The 12,375-nt window shown below is 44.2% G+C and overlaps 1 protein-coding gene across 4 annotated transcripts in view; it reads left to right on the top strand.

Moving 5' to 3' along the window:
- The window catches only part of PHC2 (polyhomeotic homolog 2), a 120,653-nt gene that overhangs the window by 70,217 nt on the left and 38,061 nt on the right, over positions 1-12,375 (top strand). For 3 of the 4 annotated variants that reach the window (XM_060205835.1, XM_060205834.1, XM_060205836.1), the window contains exons 6-7: positions 237-389; positions 1,447-1,759. In XM_060205835.1, the coding sequence (XP_060061818.1) occupies positions 237-389; positions 1,447-1,759 (466 nt within the window). The remainder of the gene's footprint in view (positions 1-236; positions 390-1,446; positions 1,760-12,375) is intronic. The other variant, XM_007523237.3, reaches the window with a different exon arrangement.

Genomic DNA, 12,375 nt, shown 5'->3' with positions numbered 1-12,375 from the left:
GTGAACTCCAAAGGGGACAGCTCTAGAATGACTCCTTCACCCCCGCTTCCCCCTCCACTGCCCAGTCTAGGACAATATACCGCAAGATACCCCTAAGATTTCCAGGGGATGCCCTTGAACTCCTTCTCTTTCTGGACTCCTTACTTTCCCATATCTGCCCCATGGCTAAACCATTCTGTCCTGTGGCTGAGCCCACATTGGGCAGGTAAAAGGCACCTCGTTTCCTGTGATTCCAGGCCCAGCCAGGTAACCTGGTGCAGGTAGCTAGGAGCCTAGGCGGCACTGTTCCTTTGTCCCCTCAGCTCATCTTCACGCCCACGGCCACCGTCGCTACTGTGCAGCCTGAGCTCGGCACTGGCTCCCCCGCCCGGCCCCCCACCCCTGCCCAGGTGAGGACTCCATGCTTGTGGGAGGGCAGGGGGGTGGGCACCCTTGTAGACGGGTATTAATATGGGTATGGGCACACTCCCTGGAGCCCCTTGGAAGTTTTACAAAGGCTGGGAATTTCCAGGAAAGCAGATGGGAGGCAGATAGTCTAATAATCCCTGACTAGCTCCTTAACTCCTTCTTGAGAAGGCCTCAACCCTCCTCGACTCAGTCTCATTCCCTCAGACCTGGGTTAGAAGTCAGAGAGCAGCATGCTAAGGCAAGCATGATTGCCAAGAACGAGTGGTCATTTATTTCTTGTTATATTGCCCATCCAGTATAACATCTGTGGGTTTTGTTGCCTTTTAAGTAGAAAATCCCACTCTGGTTAGATATGCGACCTCCTGTAGACATTAGGAAAGGTAGCATGAAAAGAGGAGGAAAGTGGAGTCCAGGGAGGGCCCCTAACTTCTGCTGGGAGCACACAGAAACTGCCTGGCTGCAGATTCTGTTTGCATGGGGGAGGAGAAGAGCGGTCATACGGAGAGCAAAAACATCCATTTGTCAGAGTCTGGCGCACAGCCTCTATGTGTCCAGCAGAGGGCACCAGGGACCAGGCTGTGTAAGCATGCAGCTCCTGGTGTCAACCTCACTGGAAGGACAAGATAATCCTTGCTGTTCAATTGCTTACACTTGAGTCCTGAACTTTTCCAGGGTGGGAAATTGTATGCCCTGCTGTATCTGGGAATTCTTTCTGAGTAATATCCATCCTGTCCTGATAGTTTGGGGGCGGAGGGGAGGAAACAAGGGCGAGTCTGGCCTCTCTATGCTGGCCTATCCAAGCCTAGGCTGTCATCCTTCTCAGAATTCTGTTTCTTCTGCAGATGGGGCAGATTACCAGCATTCTTTAGAAACTCTGCCTGCTACTGGTTCCTCTTTCCTCTTGCAGTCCCTAACTCATCCTCTCCGCTATCCTGATAATCATTCCTGATCTGTCCCTAAATCCTTCCCTATCCTAGCTGTATATTGACATTGCTCCTACCTGCATTCTCTGGACTCCTATAGACCCCTCTTTTCCAGGTACAGAATTTGACCCTCCGAACACAGCAGACTCCAGCTGCAGCAGCCTCGGGCCCTACCCCCACTCAGCCTGTCCTGCCCAGCTTGGCCCTGAAGCCCACACCATGTGGTAGCCAGCCTCTGCCTCCCCCATCACAGGGCAGAAATACTGCTCAGGGTTCCCCCGCAGGTGCCAAGCCTGGCATAAATGACAGTGTGATGGAACCATTCAAGAAAGGAGATGGCAGCAGCAGTGTGCCAGGGAGCATGGAGGGCCGGACTGGGCTCAGCCGAATGGTGCCCACTGTGGCTACCCACCCCCTCATTGCACCAGGTAAGGGCACAGAAAAATGGGTTCCCATTCCAGAAAACTCAGGAGAACCATGTGTAAGGGAGAGTTCTTTTGCCCGTAGGCGTAATAAGATGTAGCTACTTGTGTGTCTCTCTCCCATTCCCCAATCTGAGATATTCATTAACTCCTAATTCATTATTCTCCTAATTCATGCCCGTTGGTATGAATATTTTTTTAGGTAAATTAAACTTTTATTGAAAACCAAACGTGTTAGGGAAAGAGAGAGAGAGAGAGAGAAGAGGACTCACAAGCTTTATGGTCACATGGTGGTCTCAGGAGAGAGTGAGCACCTGAATATTTCTTCACAGTGGACACAATAGTGAATCTCGGCGTACAGGCTCATAGCTTTTACTCTTGAGTGTGTAGAGGCTGGCATTTGAACCATTTTGAAATTCCCTACATCAATGAAAAGGACAGGGTCTAGGTAGAGGCATGTAAGAACCATGCAAGGAAAAGGGGGAGGGGAGGTCTCCTTATGATTCAACAGACATCTGTTGACTCCTATTTGCCATTTATGTTGCCAGTTCTGTGTGTGCAGAGATAAATAACACTTGGGTCCTGTCCTCCAAGGAGGGCAATCGGAGGAGACATAGAAGTCAAATACTCAAATGAACTAGAATATAATAATCATTGTAATAAATGTGGGGCTTTAAGCACTGTGGGGCACACAAGATCTCTAGCCACAGGGAGAGGAGCCAAAAAAGCTTGCCAGTGAGGGTGACATTTGAAAAATAAACCTAGCAAATTAAAAAAGGAGAAAAAGAAATAGAAGCACAACAGATTATTAGTGAAGCAAATTCTGTAAAAAGGATGAATCAGTAGTCCCTGGGGCTAAACTCCTTCCCTTTCTGCATCTGCTAAAATTCTCCCAGCACTACCTATTGTAGTCAATCTTTAATGAGAAAATCTGCCAAGAACTCTAGAAGCCAGACATATCAGTCTGAGGAATAAAACCAAACTGTTATACCACAGACATAAATGTAGTGGTAGGCTATGTGGCTTTTCACTAAAAAGAGAATAATTTGGGTCTCCTCCTTAAGACAACCATTCTGTCCTCATGCCAGCTGTTTTACCATCTCATCTGCTGTGTTTGTTTTTTTTTTTTCACTGATAGCCTTTGCATTTGTTATTAGTTAAGATGGCCAGGATGTGCTCCCTTACCTAAAAAGTGGGTGATCAGAAAGGAATGAGCCACACGTATAAGCAGATCCATTCAGCTCTGTGACTCCTATTAGAGGAGGAGCACAAGGTAAGGGTAGGTACAGATGGTCACGCAGTTCCTCTGTGCCTGGCAGGATGGCTCAGAGGTAATGACAGGTGAATCTGGAAGCATGAGTAGTTTACCCTGCAGACAGGCTTGGGAAGGTGTTTGAGACAAAAGAATTACAAGTCAAGTGTTAAGATGATGAGCTGGAAAGCATCTGAATTAAAATTTACCTTTACTTACTTTTTTGAAGTTTCAAGGACAAAGGGTTAGTTTCTGCCTTCTGGGGGGCCACTTCTGAACTGAGGCAACACTTCTCTGCCTACAGAAACCTCACTGCTCAGTGGTTCCAGATGTTTCTCCCTGTCTGGCATTGATTTTTGCAGAGATGAATCCAGTTTCTCCTTTTTGTGGATAAGGAAACAGATTCATAAGTGTAAAGACTGAGGCACCATACAATGAGTTGATAGCAACCTGGACTAGAGCTGAGGTCCCAAATATATAATGCCCTACCTTCTCATTCAACCTCCAAGCTCTAGAGCGATGTCAGGGGCTCAGGGCTTCTGAAAACCCCTTTCCTACCTAGGCTTTAATGTTATCTCCTTCTAGAGCTAACCTACACCCTCCCTCAATTCTGAGTACCCTTCCAAAAGAGAGATCAGTCCTCAGATTCTTCCCAAAACTGCTAGGCATCCCTGAATTCACAAGGAACCTGGATAGAAAGGGAACCAACACTGTTAAAATGTCTCTTGTATACCAGACAGCTTGCTAGGCATTTTTATGCACAGTACTTCTTCTAACTTTTGGGAAATCCCAGTGAAGGAGGTGGTGTTCTTTAATCCATTTTACAGATGAGAAAACTGAAGGAGAGAGGCTACCCAAAAATGTACTGTCTGTGTCACTTCAGGTCACATTAGTAGTAAGTGGCAGAATTGGCAACCAAATCCATGTCTGACTGAGTCAGATCCTGTGTTCTTAATCATCAGATTATGTTTGCTCATAATCTTCTCAGTCTGCACAGCTATTTAGTGCTTCTTAAGTCTTTCCTATTCCTGACCCAAACATCAGTAGGCCTGATGGTCCTGAGATTGTTCTGAGGTTTAGAGTCTCTTGGAAAGCTCTCTTCTCCTGATCCAGGTAAAGGTGGATGACAGTGAGTTACAAGTTGAGGTCCAGAGAGCCAGGTGTGGCCTTGGACTAATGGCCTGTGATTCCATTGCAGTACATAGTCCAGTGGTTTCCACAGAACATTCTGTGACACAGCTGTGAGCTGCTTCTAAACCATAAAGGTCCTCTCCCAAAGATACAAGTCAGTGAGCTTTGTGCTGTTTCTGCCTCCTAAGTCTCTCCTCACATCAGTTCTTCTCAGCAAACCCCATGGCTCTGCTCCCTCCCTTCCCCCACCCCAAATGGAAGCAGCAGGAGGTTCCTGATGCTGCAGATGCTCCCAGGGCTTCTAAAACAACAACAACAACAAAAAGACTAAAATAGTCCTTATGACCTGATGGGAGGCAGTCTGGAGCAGCACCTGTTCTGAGCTGCCTCTTGCCAGTGTGTGTGTGTGTGGGGGGGGGGGGAACCATGAAAGCCAACACAAGTGAGGGCACAGACCCAGCTTTTTGTTTGTTATTGGAGCATTTTTTGAGCTGGCTGGCTGGTTGCCCCCAGGGAAAGTAACCAGTGGAAACTTGTGGTGGTGGTGGAGGGTAGGGGAAGCAGTGTGTGTGTGTGTGTGTGTGTGTGTGTGTGTGTGTGTGTGTGTGTGTGTGTGTTGGGGGGGGGATAAAGCAGCGAGGAATGTGTTCTCCTGGGGGCTGTTTCCTCCCAGAACAGGCAAATGCTAGTCCCAGCTGGGACTGCTCCCACCGACAGCTGTTTGGGGGCAAAGCCCCTCCCCCATGGCAAGCTCCCTGCTGTTCCTGCTCCTGTCACCTTGGCAACCAGCTCCTTTAGGCTCCACAAATAGAAAAGGTCCCTTATGCCCTGAGAAGGGTGGGGGAGGGGAGTAAGGGGTGGAGAACTGAGCCTTAGAGGTGGGGCTTCTCAGTCTGTGCTGAACCACCCGGGTAGAAGTGAAGCGAGCAGCTAGGCCTCAAGGCCTAACCTGGGAAGCCCATCCCAGAGAGAGCTGAGCCACAGCTCTCGGAAGGACACTTTTACGTCTTGGTGTTCTCATTCTAGTAGATCCATTCAAGGCCTTGGGTGCACATTCTGATCCAGGGGTGAAGAGAAAGTTGCTGGTGGGAGGGAGATGCTATGATAAAAGAGAACTGTCAGCCAATTGAGAAGCCTGGGCCCTTTTCACAGGCTTGTGCTCCAGATGCCAGGTCTTTGTTCTGTCTCCCCATCCCTCCTTCGTTCTCCCTGGAGGAGGATGCCCTGTTGGGAAGGCCTGCAACTTAGTGGCTTTGTTTTTATTACAGAAGGGGTTTTGTGTCAGAGTAGAGATTTCTCTGTGATAAGCTGGACAATGTAATACTTGCTGATTCTAGGATTTTGGGGGTAGCAAGCACATTTCCCTCCAAAAGAAGCTGCCAATCTGTGGAATAGATGTACTTTTACTTAGAGAATAATAAAAAAAAAGGTTTTTTGGGGTGGGTCTGTTACCTAATTGAATAAGAGTTTCCAACAATTCTTATGGCAAAATCATGCAAACATAAGAGAAATAGCACAGATGTAGCACACAGGATTTGCATATGAGAGGTCCCAGGTTCAGTCCCCGGCAACACTAACAGCCAGAATGAGTGGTCCTCTGGTAAAATAAAATAATAATCAGGGCAGGGGAGATAGTATAATGGTTATGCAAACATGTTTTCATGCCTAATGCTCAGCGGTGTCAGGTTCAGTCCCCTACACCACCACAAACCAGAACTGAGCAGTGCTCTGGTAAAAAACCAAAACCAAAACAAACAAACAAAAGATGATAATAATTATTCAAACATCATGAGAGTCATTTTGACTATCTACTGTAGGGCCAAGTTTAGATTACTAAGAATCTTTTCCTATTAAGCAAAAAGAATCCAGAGACTACTAAAGGAGATATACATATATTCATGCATATACATGTGTGAGAGATCCTGAGAGAGAAAAAGTCAGCTATGTTACCTAAAGAACCTCAGAATTGTTGAGCAGATTTTTCCTGAAAATTGTCACTCTAGGCACCTGTTGTTGTTGTTTCCATAACTGTCACCAGCTACTAACAACACCTACGAGTTTATGAGCACCCATGTTCCAGACACTGTACTCAGTGGCTTTTGCTCCTGTCTCTTTTAATCCCAGGAATGGATATTTCATTTTAAAAATGAAGATGATAGGGCTCAAAAAGAATAATTGGCATCCCCAAAGAATGCTTCTCTGTCTCTTTAAATTAGCTCAGTTTAGCTCAGTTCAACAAATATTCATTTAGCACCTATTCCATGCCAAGCATACTAGCCATATGGCTGTTTGAGATGGGCAAGCTTACATTCTAATGGGATTGTAGAAATTTGAGTTGAGCTGAAAAATAAGTTTCAAGAATAGATTAGAAGGAGGATTATCTCAGCGGACACTGGGAAGCACCCAAGCCCAGAATGACCATGTGTGCGTGTGGCCATCTGTGTGTGCCAGTGGGAGCTGCTCCTCTTTCTCTTGCCCCTGCCCCACTGCTGATGCACTCTGGACTCTTAAGACTCACTACTCTGTCCAGTACTCACCCAAAAGGGCTTGTCTCTTCTTCTTATTGCAGATGCCACCACCCTTCTGCAGGGGACTTCTCAGTACCCATCCTGCCAGGTTCTCATTCTCCCTCCCCACAGATTTCCAGCTGTGGTAGGATTCTTCCACTTATATATCATGCCACCTGCAAATATATTTTTCAAATTTAGAGAACCCATAAACAAAGCAAAAATCCAGATGTCTCCCTCTGTGGCCAATTCCTGCCCACTGCTTATACAACCATGAGGTATTCCTGTACTCTAGCTCATAATCTCAGGGTAATTTTTTTTTTTATGCCAGGGATCAAATCGGGAGTTCTTAATGAGTAGCATGCTCTCTACCACTGAGCTGTGACCCTGGCCACACTCACAGGGTAATTTTTACTTCATGCTTCTTCACCAGGGGGCCAGTATACTAATGGGGAAAAACACAAGCTTCAGTGTTAGTTCTGGTTTGAGACCTCAGCTTCATCAATTATTAGTTTTTTTTTTTTTTTCCCCTTTTGTTGCCCTTGTTGTAGCTTTGTTGTGGTTATTATTATTGCCCTTGTTGACGCAATTCCTTGTTGGATAGGACAGAGAGAAATGGAGAGAGGAGGGGAAGACAGAGAAGGGGAGAGAAAGATAGACACCTGCAGACCTGCTTCACAGCCTGTGAAGCGACTCCCCTGCAGGTGGGGAGCCGGGGGCTCGAACCGGGATCCTTACGCCGGACCCTGCGCTTTGCGCCACATGCGCTTAACCCACTGCGCCACCGCCCGACCCCCCCCATCAGTTATTAGTTTTATGACCATCATCAAGTTACTTAATCTCTGTAAACCTCAATTTCCTTATCTATAAAACAAAGATGATTATGTTTACCACTGGCTGTAAAGATGAATAAGATGGCCTGCAAAGGGGATGGGTACAGAGTAGACTCAGGATAGAGATTAGTTCCCTTAGGCTCCTTTTCCCCAACTTTTCACCAGGTTCTCATGATACTTCCTCTATATTGGCTCCCTGTATTGCTCAAGGCCTACTGACTATACCAGACTTAACAGATAGCCAGATTATCCTTCCCACAGCTGCTAGAATCACCTTCCTCTGTTAGAATCATCTTATTCTTCAATTCCCCGCACCACCATCTAAGCCAGAGCTGAGTAGTGTGCTTGTTTAAAAAAAAAGAATCATCACATCATCTTACTCTGAGGCTATTTCTTTCTCATGTCAAAACTTTCACTATGTTTTTATTTCCTCCTCTATTAATCATTGTACCTAGGCTACATAGGCGAGGTTGAATAAATAATATTAATGATTTCTGATGGATTTGTTTGTGATTATATGGGGATGGGGGCTTCAAACACTCACTACTTTACATTGAGTTGCTCTAACTATCCATAACTTGACGGAGAAAGCCTCTGCCACTCTTCCATCCTACCCCTTTGTGCCTTACTTGACCTGTGAGATGTCTCTACCTGCCTGATTTCTAGTGTAATATTCCCTCTTTCTTGTCCTTTCTCCAAGACTACCTCTGACGTGTTCAGCAGTCCAGCAGATATCCAAGGCGTGCTCTTTGACTTTGTTCTTGCTGACTTGTATTATCCACTTGGCTATCAGCAATTTTTTTGAACACTTCTTTTTTTTTTTAAAGATTTTATTTATTCATGAGAAACGATAGGAGAGAGAAAGAATCAAACATCATTCTGGTACATGTGCTGCTGCAGATTGAACTCAGGACTTCATGCTTGAGAGTCCAATGCCTTATCCACCACGCCACCTCCCGGACCACTTGGACACTTATTTGCAAGATAGTATGCTTTATATGTCAAGTGCACTTGATTTTCCCTTAACTTACTGCACTGTAGAAATCACTTATATCACGTTCCAGCTCCCACTTTGAAGGGGCCGGGGAAAGCTCCAGGAGCTGTGGAACAGTGTTGTAGGTGTCTTTCTCTCTCCTCCTCCATTTCTCTCTGTCTCTGTTAGAAAAAGAAAGGGTAAGGAGAAAAGTGGCCACCAAGCAATGGAATCATTGTGCAAGCACCAAGCCATAACCCTTGTGGTAAAAGAAAGAAATCACTTAGAAACCACGCTCACTTCTTACTTGTAAAGTAGGAGCATTGCTTTTGCTTTATAGGCTTATTATTAGGAATAAATATCAGCTTCTAGTTTATAGATATGCTTTAAGAAGCTGAAAACAACACTCAAATAACAGGTAGAATTTTAAAAATAGCCATCATTTGTTGAGGTAGTAGGTGTGAGCTAGGGCAATGAACCTCTTTGTGGCTTCAATATAACATTCAGTTTAATATGACTACTTAACTACTCTGTGTGCTATTTGTCACTATTTACACAACAGAAAAATCAAGATTCTGAGAGGGTAAGCAAATTTTAGACTCAGATCAATCAGACTCCAAAGCCCATACCTTTAATCACTTGTGCTGTCCTCCCAGCCCTCTTGCAAGGGTGCAGCAGGGGGCAGAGATGCAGAAGCCAATTTCTTTTTTAAGGCTCCAGTTTGCCTTACAAGGAATCCTTTTCCCAGAGAATATTTAGTAGCTTTCCTTTTTCTTTTTTAACTTTTTTATATTTAGTAGTTTTTCAGGTGGCTGCAAATCAGGCTTAAAAGGCAGAGACAGACCACCATAGTGTGTCGCTGCAGCTCACAGCCCTGTTGTTATAGTTTCCTCTTCATACAGGGCCATTCTCTAGCTCTGCTTCCCCTCTCAGACTTCTAGCCATCAGTCTAGAGGGACTGGTCATGTGTGTATTGCTTTAGTTTTTCGTAAGAGTCTCTGTGCTTATTTATATACATGAAGAGCTCTGACCTCTGTGGTCAAATTCAATCTCAGCTACTCCCTGAGGCCTAATCACATGAGATGTCTTTGGAGATGCCTTAAGTAGGGCTGGGGAAGAAACAGCATAATGGTTATGCAGAGAGACTCTTAGTGCATGAGGCCTCAAAGTCTCAGGTTCAATTCCCCCCCACCACCACCACCATAAGCTAGTGCTGGGCACTGCTCTGGTGAAAGAGAGAGGGAGAGAGAGATAATTCTTAAGTGTATTAGCATTATCTAGACCCAACCTAAAATCATTTTCTCTCCTTCCTCCCCTCCACAGATACCTTCCAGGTTCCTAAATGCATTGTGATATTTTTTGCTTCTAATCCTTCCCACATACTGTTTCTTCTGTCATAACTTTAAATCTTGTTAAACTGTTACTTCCTGTGATAAACCTTCTCTGCTCTTCTTTCCAAACTAAATCCCCTTCTCTGTGTTCTCATTATTTAATATATCAAATAATTTTTTGTGCAACATACATGTAAACATGTCGAATATGTGTTGAACAGTATGGAAAACAAGGAAAGTAATGTAAAACTTAAGTGTATTTCCTAGCTATCCAACTAGACAATATACTTTTTGAGTCAAAGACATGCCTTTTTTAGGTCCTCTAAATTTTAAAGTTTTTTTTCTGTTTTGTTTTTTTTACCTTCCATATTTTTCAGTATAATATTCTATATGTCTCATTATACTGAAATTATGCTAAGAATGTCTATTTATCATGTGTCTCTTTTACTAGACTAATTGATTACAGAGGCCTTACTGGAGTCAACACCAAGCATAGTATTTGGTCTGTAGAAAGTACATAGCAGGGGCCGGGTGGTGGCACACCTGGTTAAGCACACATGTTATAATGTCCAAGGATCCAGGTTCGAGCCCCCAGTCCCTACCTGCAGGGAGAAATCTTCATTGGAGCAGTGCTGTAGGTGTCTGTTTCTCTCCCTCTCCATCACCCCCTTCCCTCTCAATTTATGGCTATCTTTATCCAATAAATAAAGATGATTTTTAAAAATTAAAAAAAGTTCATAGCAATGTTTGTTAGGTTTGTTGAGTGAATGAGTGGTGGAAAGTATCTCTTCACTTGACTTTCTAAACTTTTAACAAATGTCATTACTCTCTTGCGGGCATCCTTCTCTTGCCTATAGGCCAGAAACTTAAACTCTAGTCAACTATAGTAGACTCACAGGGGAATGTGTGTGTGTGACTCACAGGGAATGTGCGCGCAGGTCTACTATCTATGGCTGGGATACTTGAATGTCTCATACATTGGGGCAAGAGTGCCAGCATTTTGGGGACAGTGAACCCTTATGATCAGCAGAGATTCATTATTGATTAATTCTGACTGTAGAAGGGAAAAGCACATGCCAGTAACTCATGGGCCTGATGGATTCTAATCATTTTTTTATTTTAAAAATGTATGTATTATTTGATAGCACAGAGAGGGGAAGTAGAGATAGAGAAGAGAAATAAATGAGACGCCTACAGCATTGCTTCACTACTCCTGAAGCTTCTCACCTACAGGTGGGAACACGGGATACTAATGCTCTTTGGTCTAACAGTCACCTTCAGATTCTAAGCAGCTGCTCCAGGTTAGAGAACCAGATAGGTAGTTGAATATTGCCTGGAGTCTCTGTTTAGCTGGGCCCTAGTTTGTGGAGGCTTCAGGCCTGCCCCATCCCCTGCTCTAAGACAGAAAGGGTTGATGCAGCTTTCCAGGACTGTAGTTGAGGTCTCAGAGAACCACTCCTTTGTCTCCTTTGATGCAATGAACTTTCCAGAAACTGGCAATAGGGGAGCCAAGATAGTTGTAGGGGAGAAATAAAGCTATTGGCCCCTAGTAACAAAAAGATCCAAAGTGATTTCTTCACATTCCATAAACTGATAAGCCCCATCCTAGCTATAAAAGATACAGCCTGTGATCCGGGAGGTGGTGCAGTGGTAAAGCTTTGGGCTCTCAAGCATGAGGTCCTGAGTTAGATCCCCAGCAGCACATGTGCCAGAGTGATGTCTGTTTCTTTCTCTCTCCTCCTATCTTTCTCATAAATAAATAAAATATTTTTTAAAAAATAGCCTTCCTCCTCTAGTATTATTGCATAAATGGGAAATGCCTCCTTTCACCATCCCCAGTTCAGCAGGAAGGGCATAGGATCGGGAGAAGAATTCATTTACCTTCTGAGTTTAGCAGCAGGCATTTGCTAAGCATCTGCAAATATGTAGAATATTTTATTGAACAATCTGGAAGGTAAAAAACACTAAAGCCTTCTTTTAAATTTAGAAAAAGCAAGACATATCTTTGCAAAAAGCATAGAGCCTAAGTGGATAGATAGGCAATCTACACACAAAAGATTGAAATATTCCCACTTCATTTCACCCAAAACATTGTTGATTGTAAGATGGTCCATTACTTTACTACCCGTAAAAGAGGGGAGCATTAGTCAATTAAACTGACACCACCAAACTGCAATATGTATCTCAGAAAGACATCCAAATGTGAAAGGAAGAAAGAATACATGAAATATGCACTCAAGATAGCACATGTTAAATCATGATTGAATCAAGCAACAATAAAAGCATTTAGGAATTCTGAGGGGAAACCAGGAACTGAGCCAGGGCCAAAGAAGCTTATGCCTTAGGTCACTGAAGCAGAATGAGGCAATTCAGAAAATGAAAGCATAGAAATCAAAGCCTAAAAGGCATAATAAAGACTATATAATGTCTTGTGGGAAGTATGTAGAGCTGATAGGGTGGGCTGAACGTTGCACAGGAAGTGAGCAGGAATTGGACAGGTGGAGGCTCTTCATTGAATCAGAATGTTCACTAAAACCAAAATGGGTTATACCCATCTCATCTATGTTCTTCCTCTGGAGAGGAAAAATTCTGTGG

This window comes from Erinaceus europaeus, chromosome 13 (genome assembly GCF_950295315.1).
Source record: "Erinaceus europaeus chromosome 13, mEriEur2.1, whole genome shotgun sequence".
NCBI lineage: Eukaryota > Metazoa > Chordata > Mammalia > Eulipotyphla > Erinaceidae > Erinaceus > Erinaceus europaeus.
Note: the sequence above shows the minus strand (reverse complement) of the source record. Positions and strands in the feature narration are given on the sequence as shown.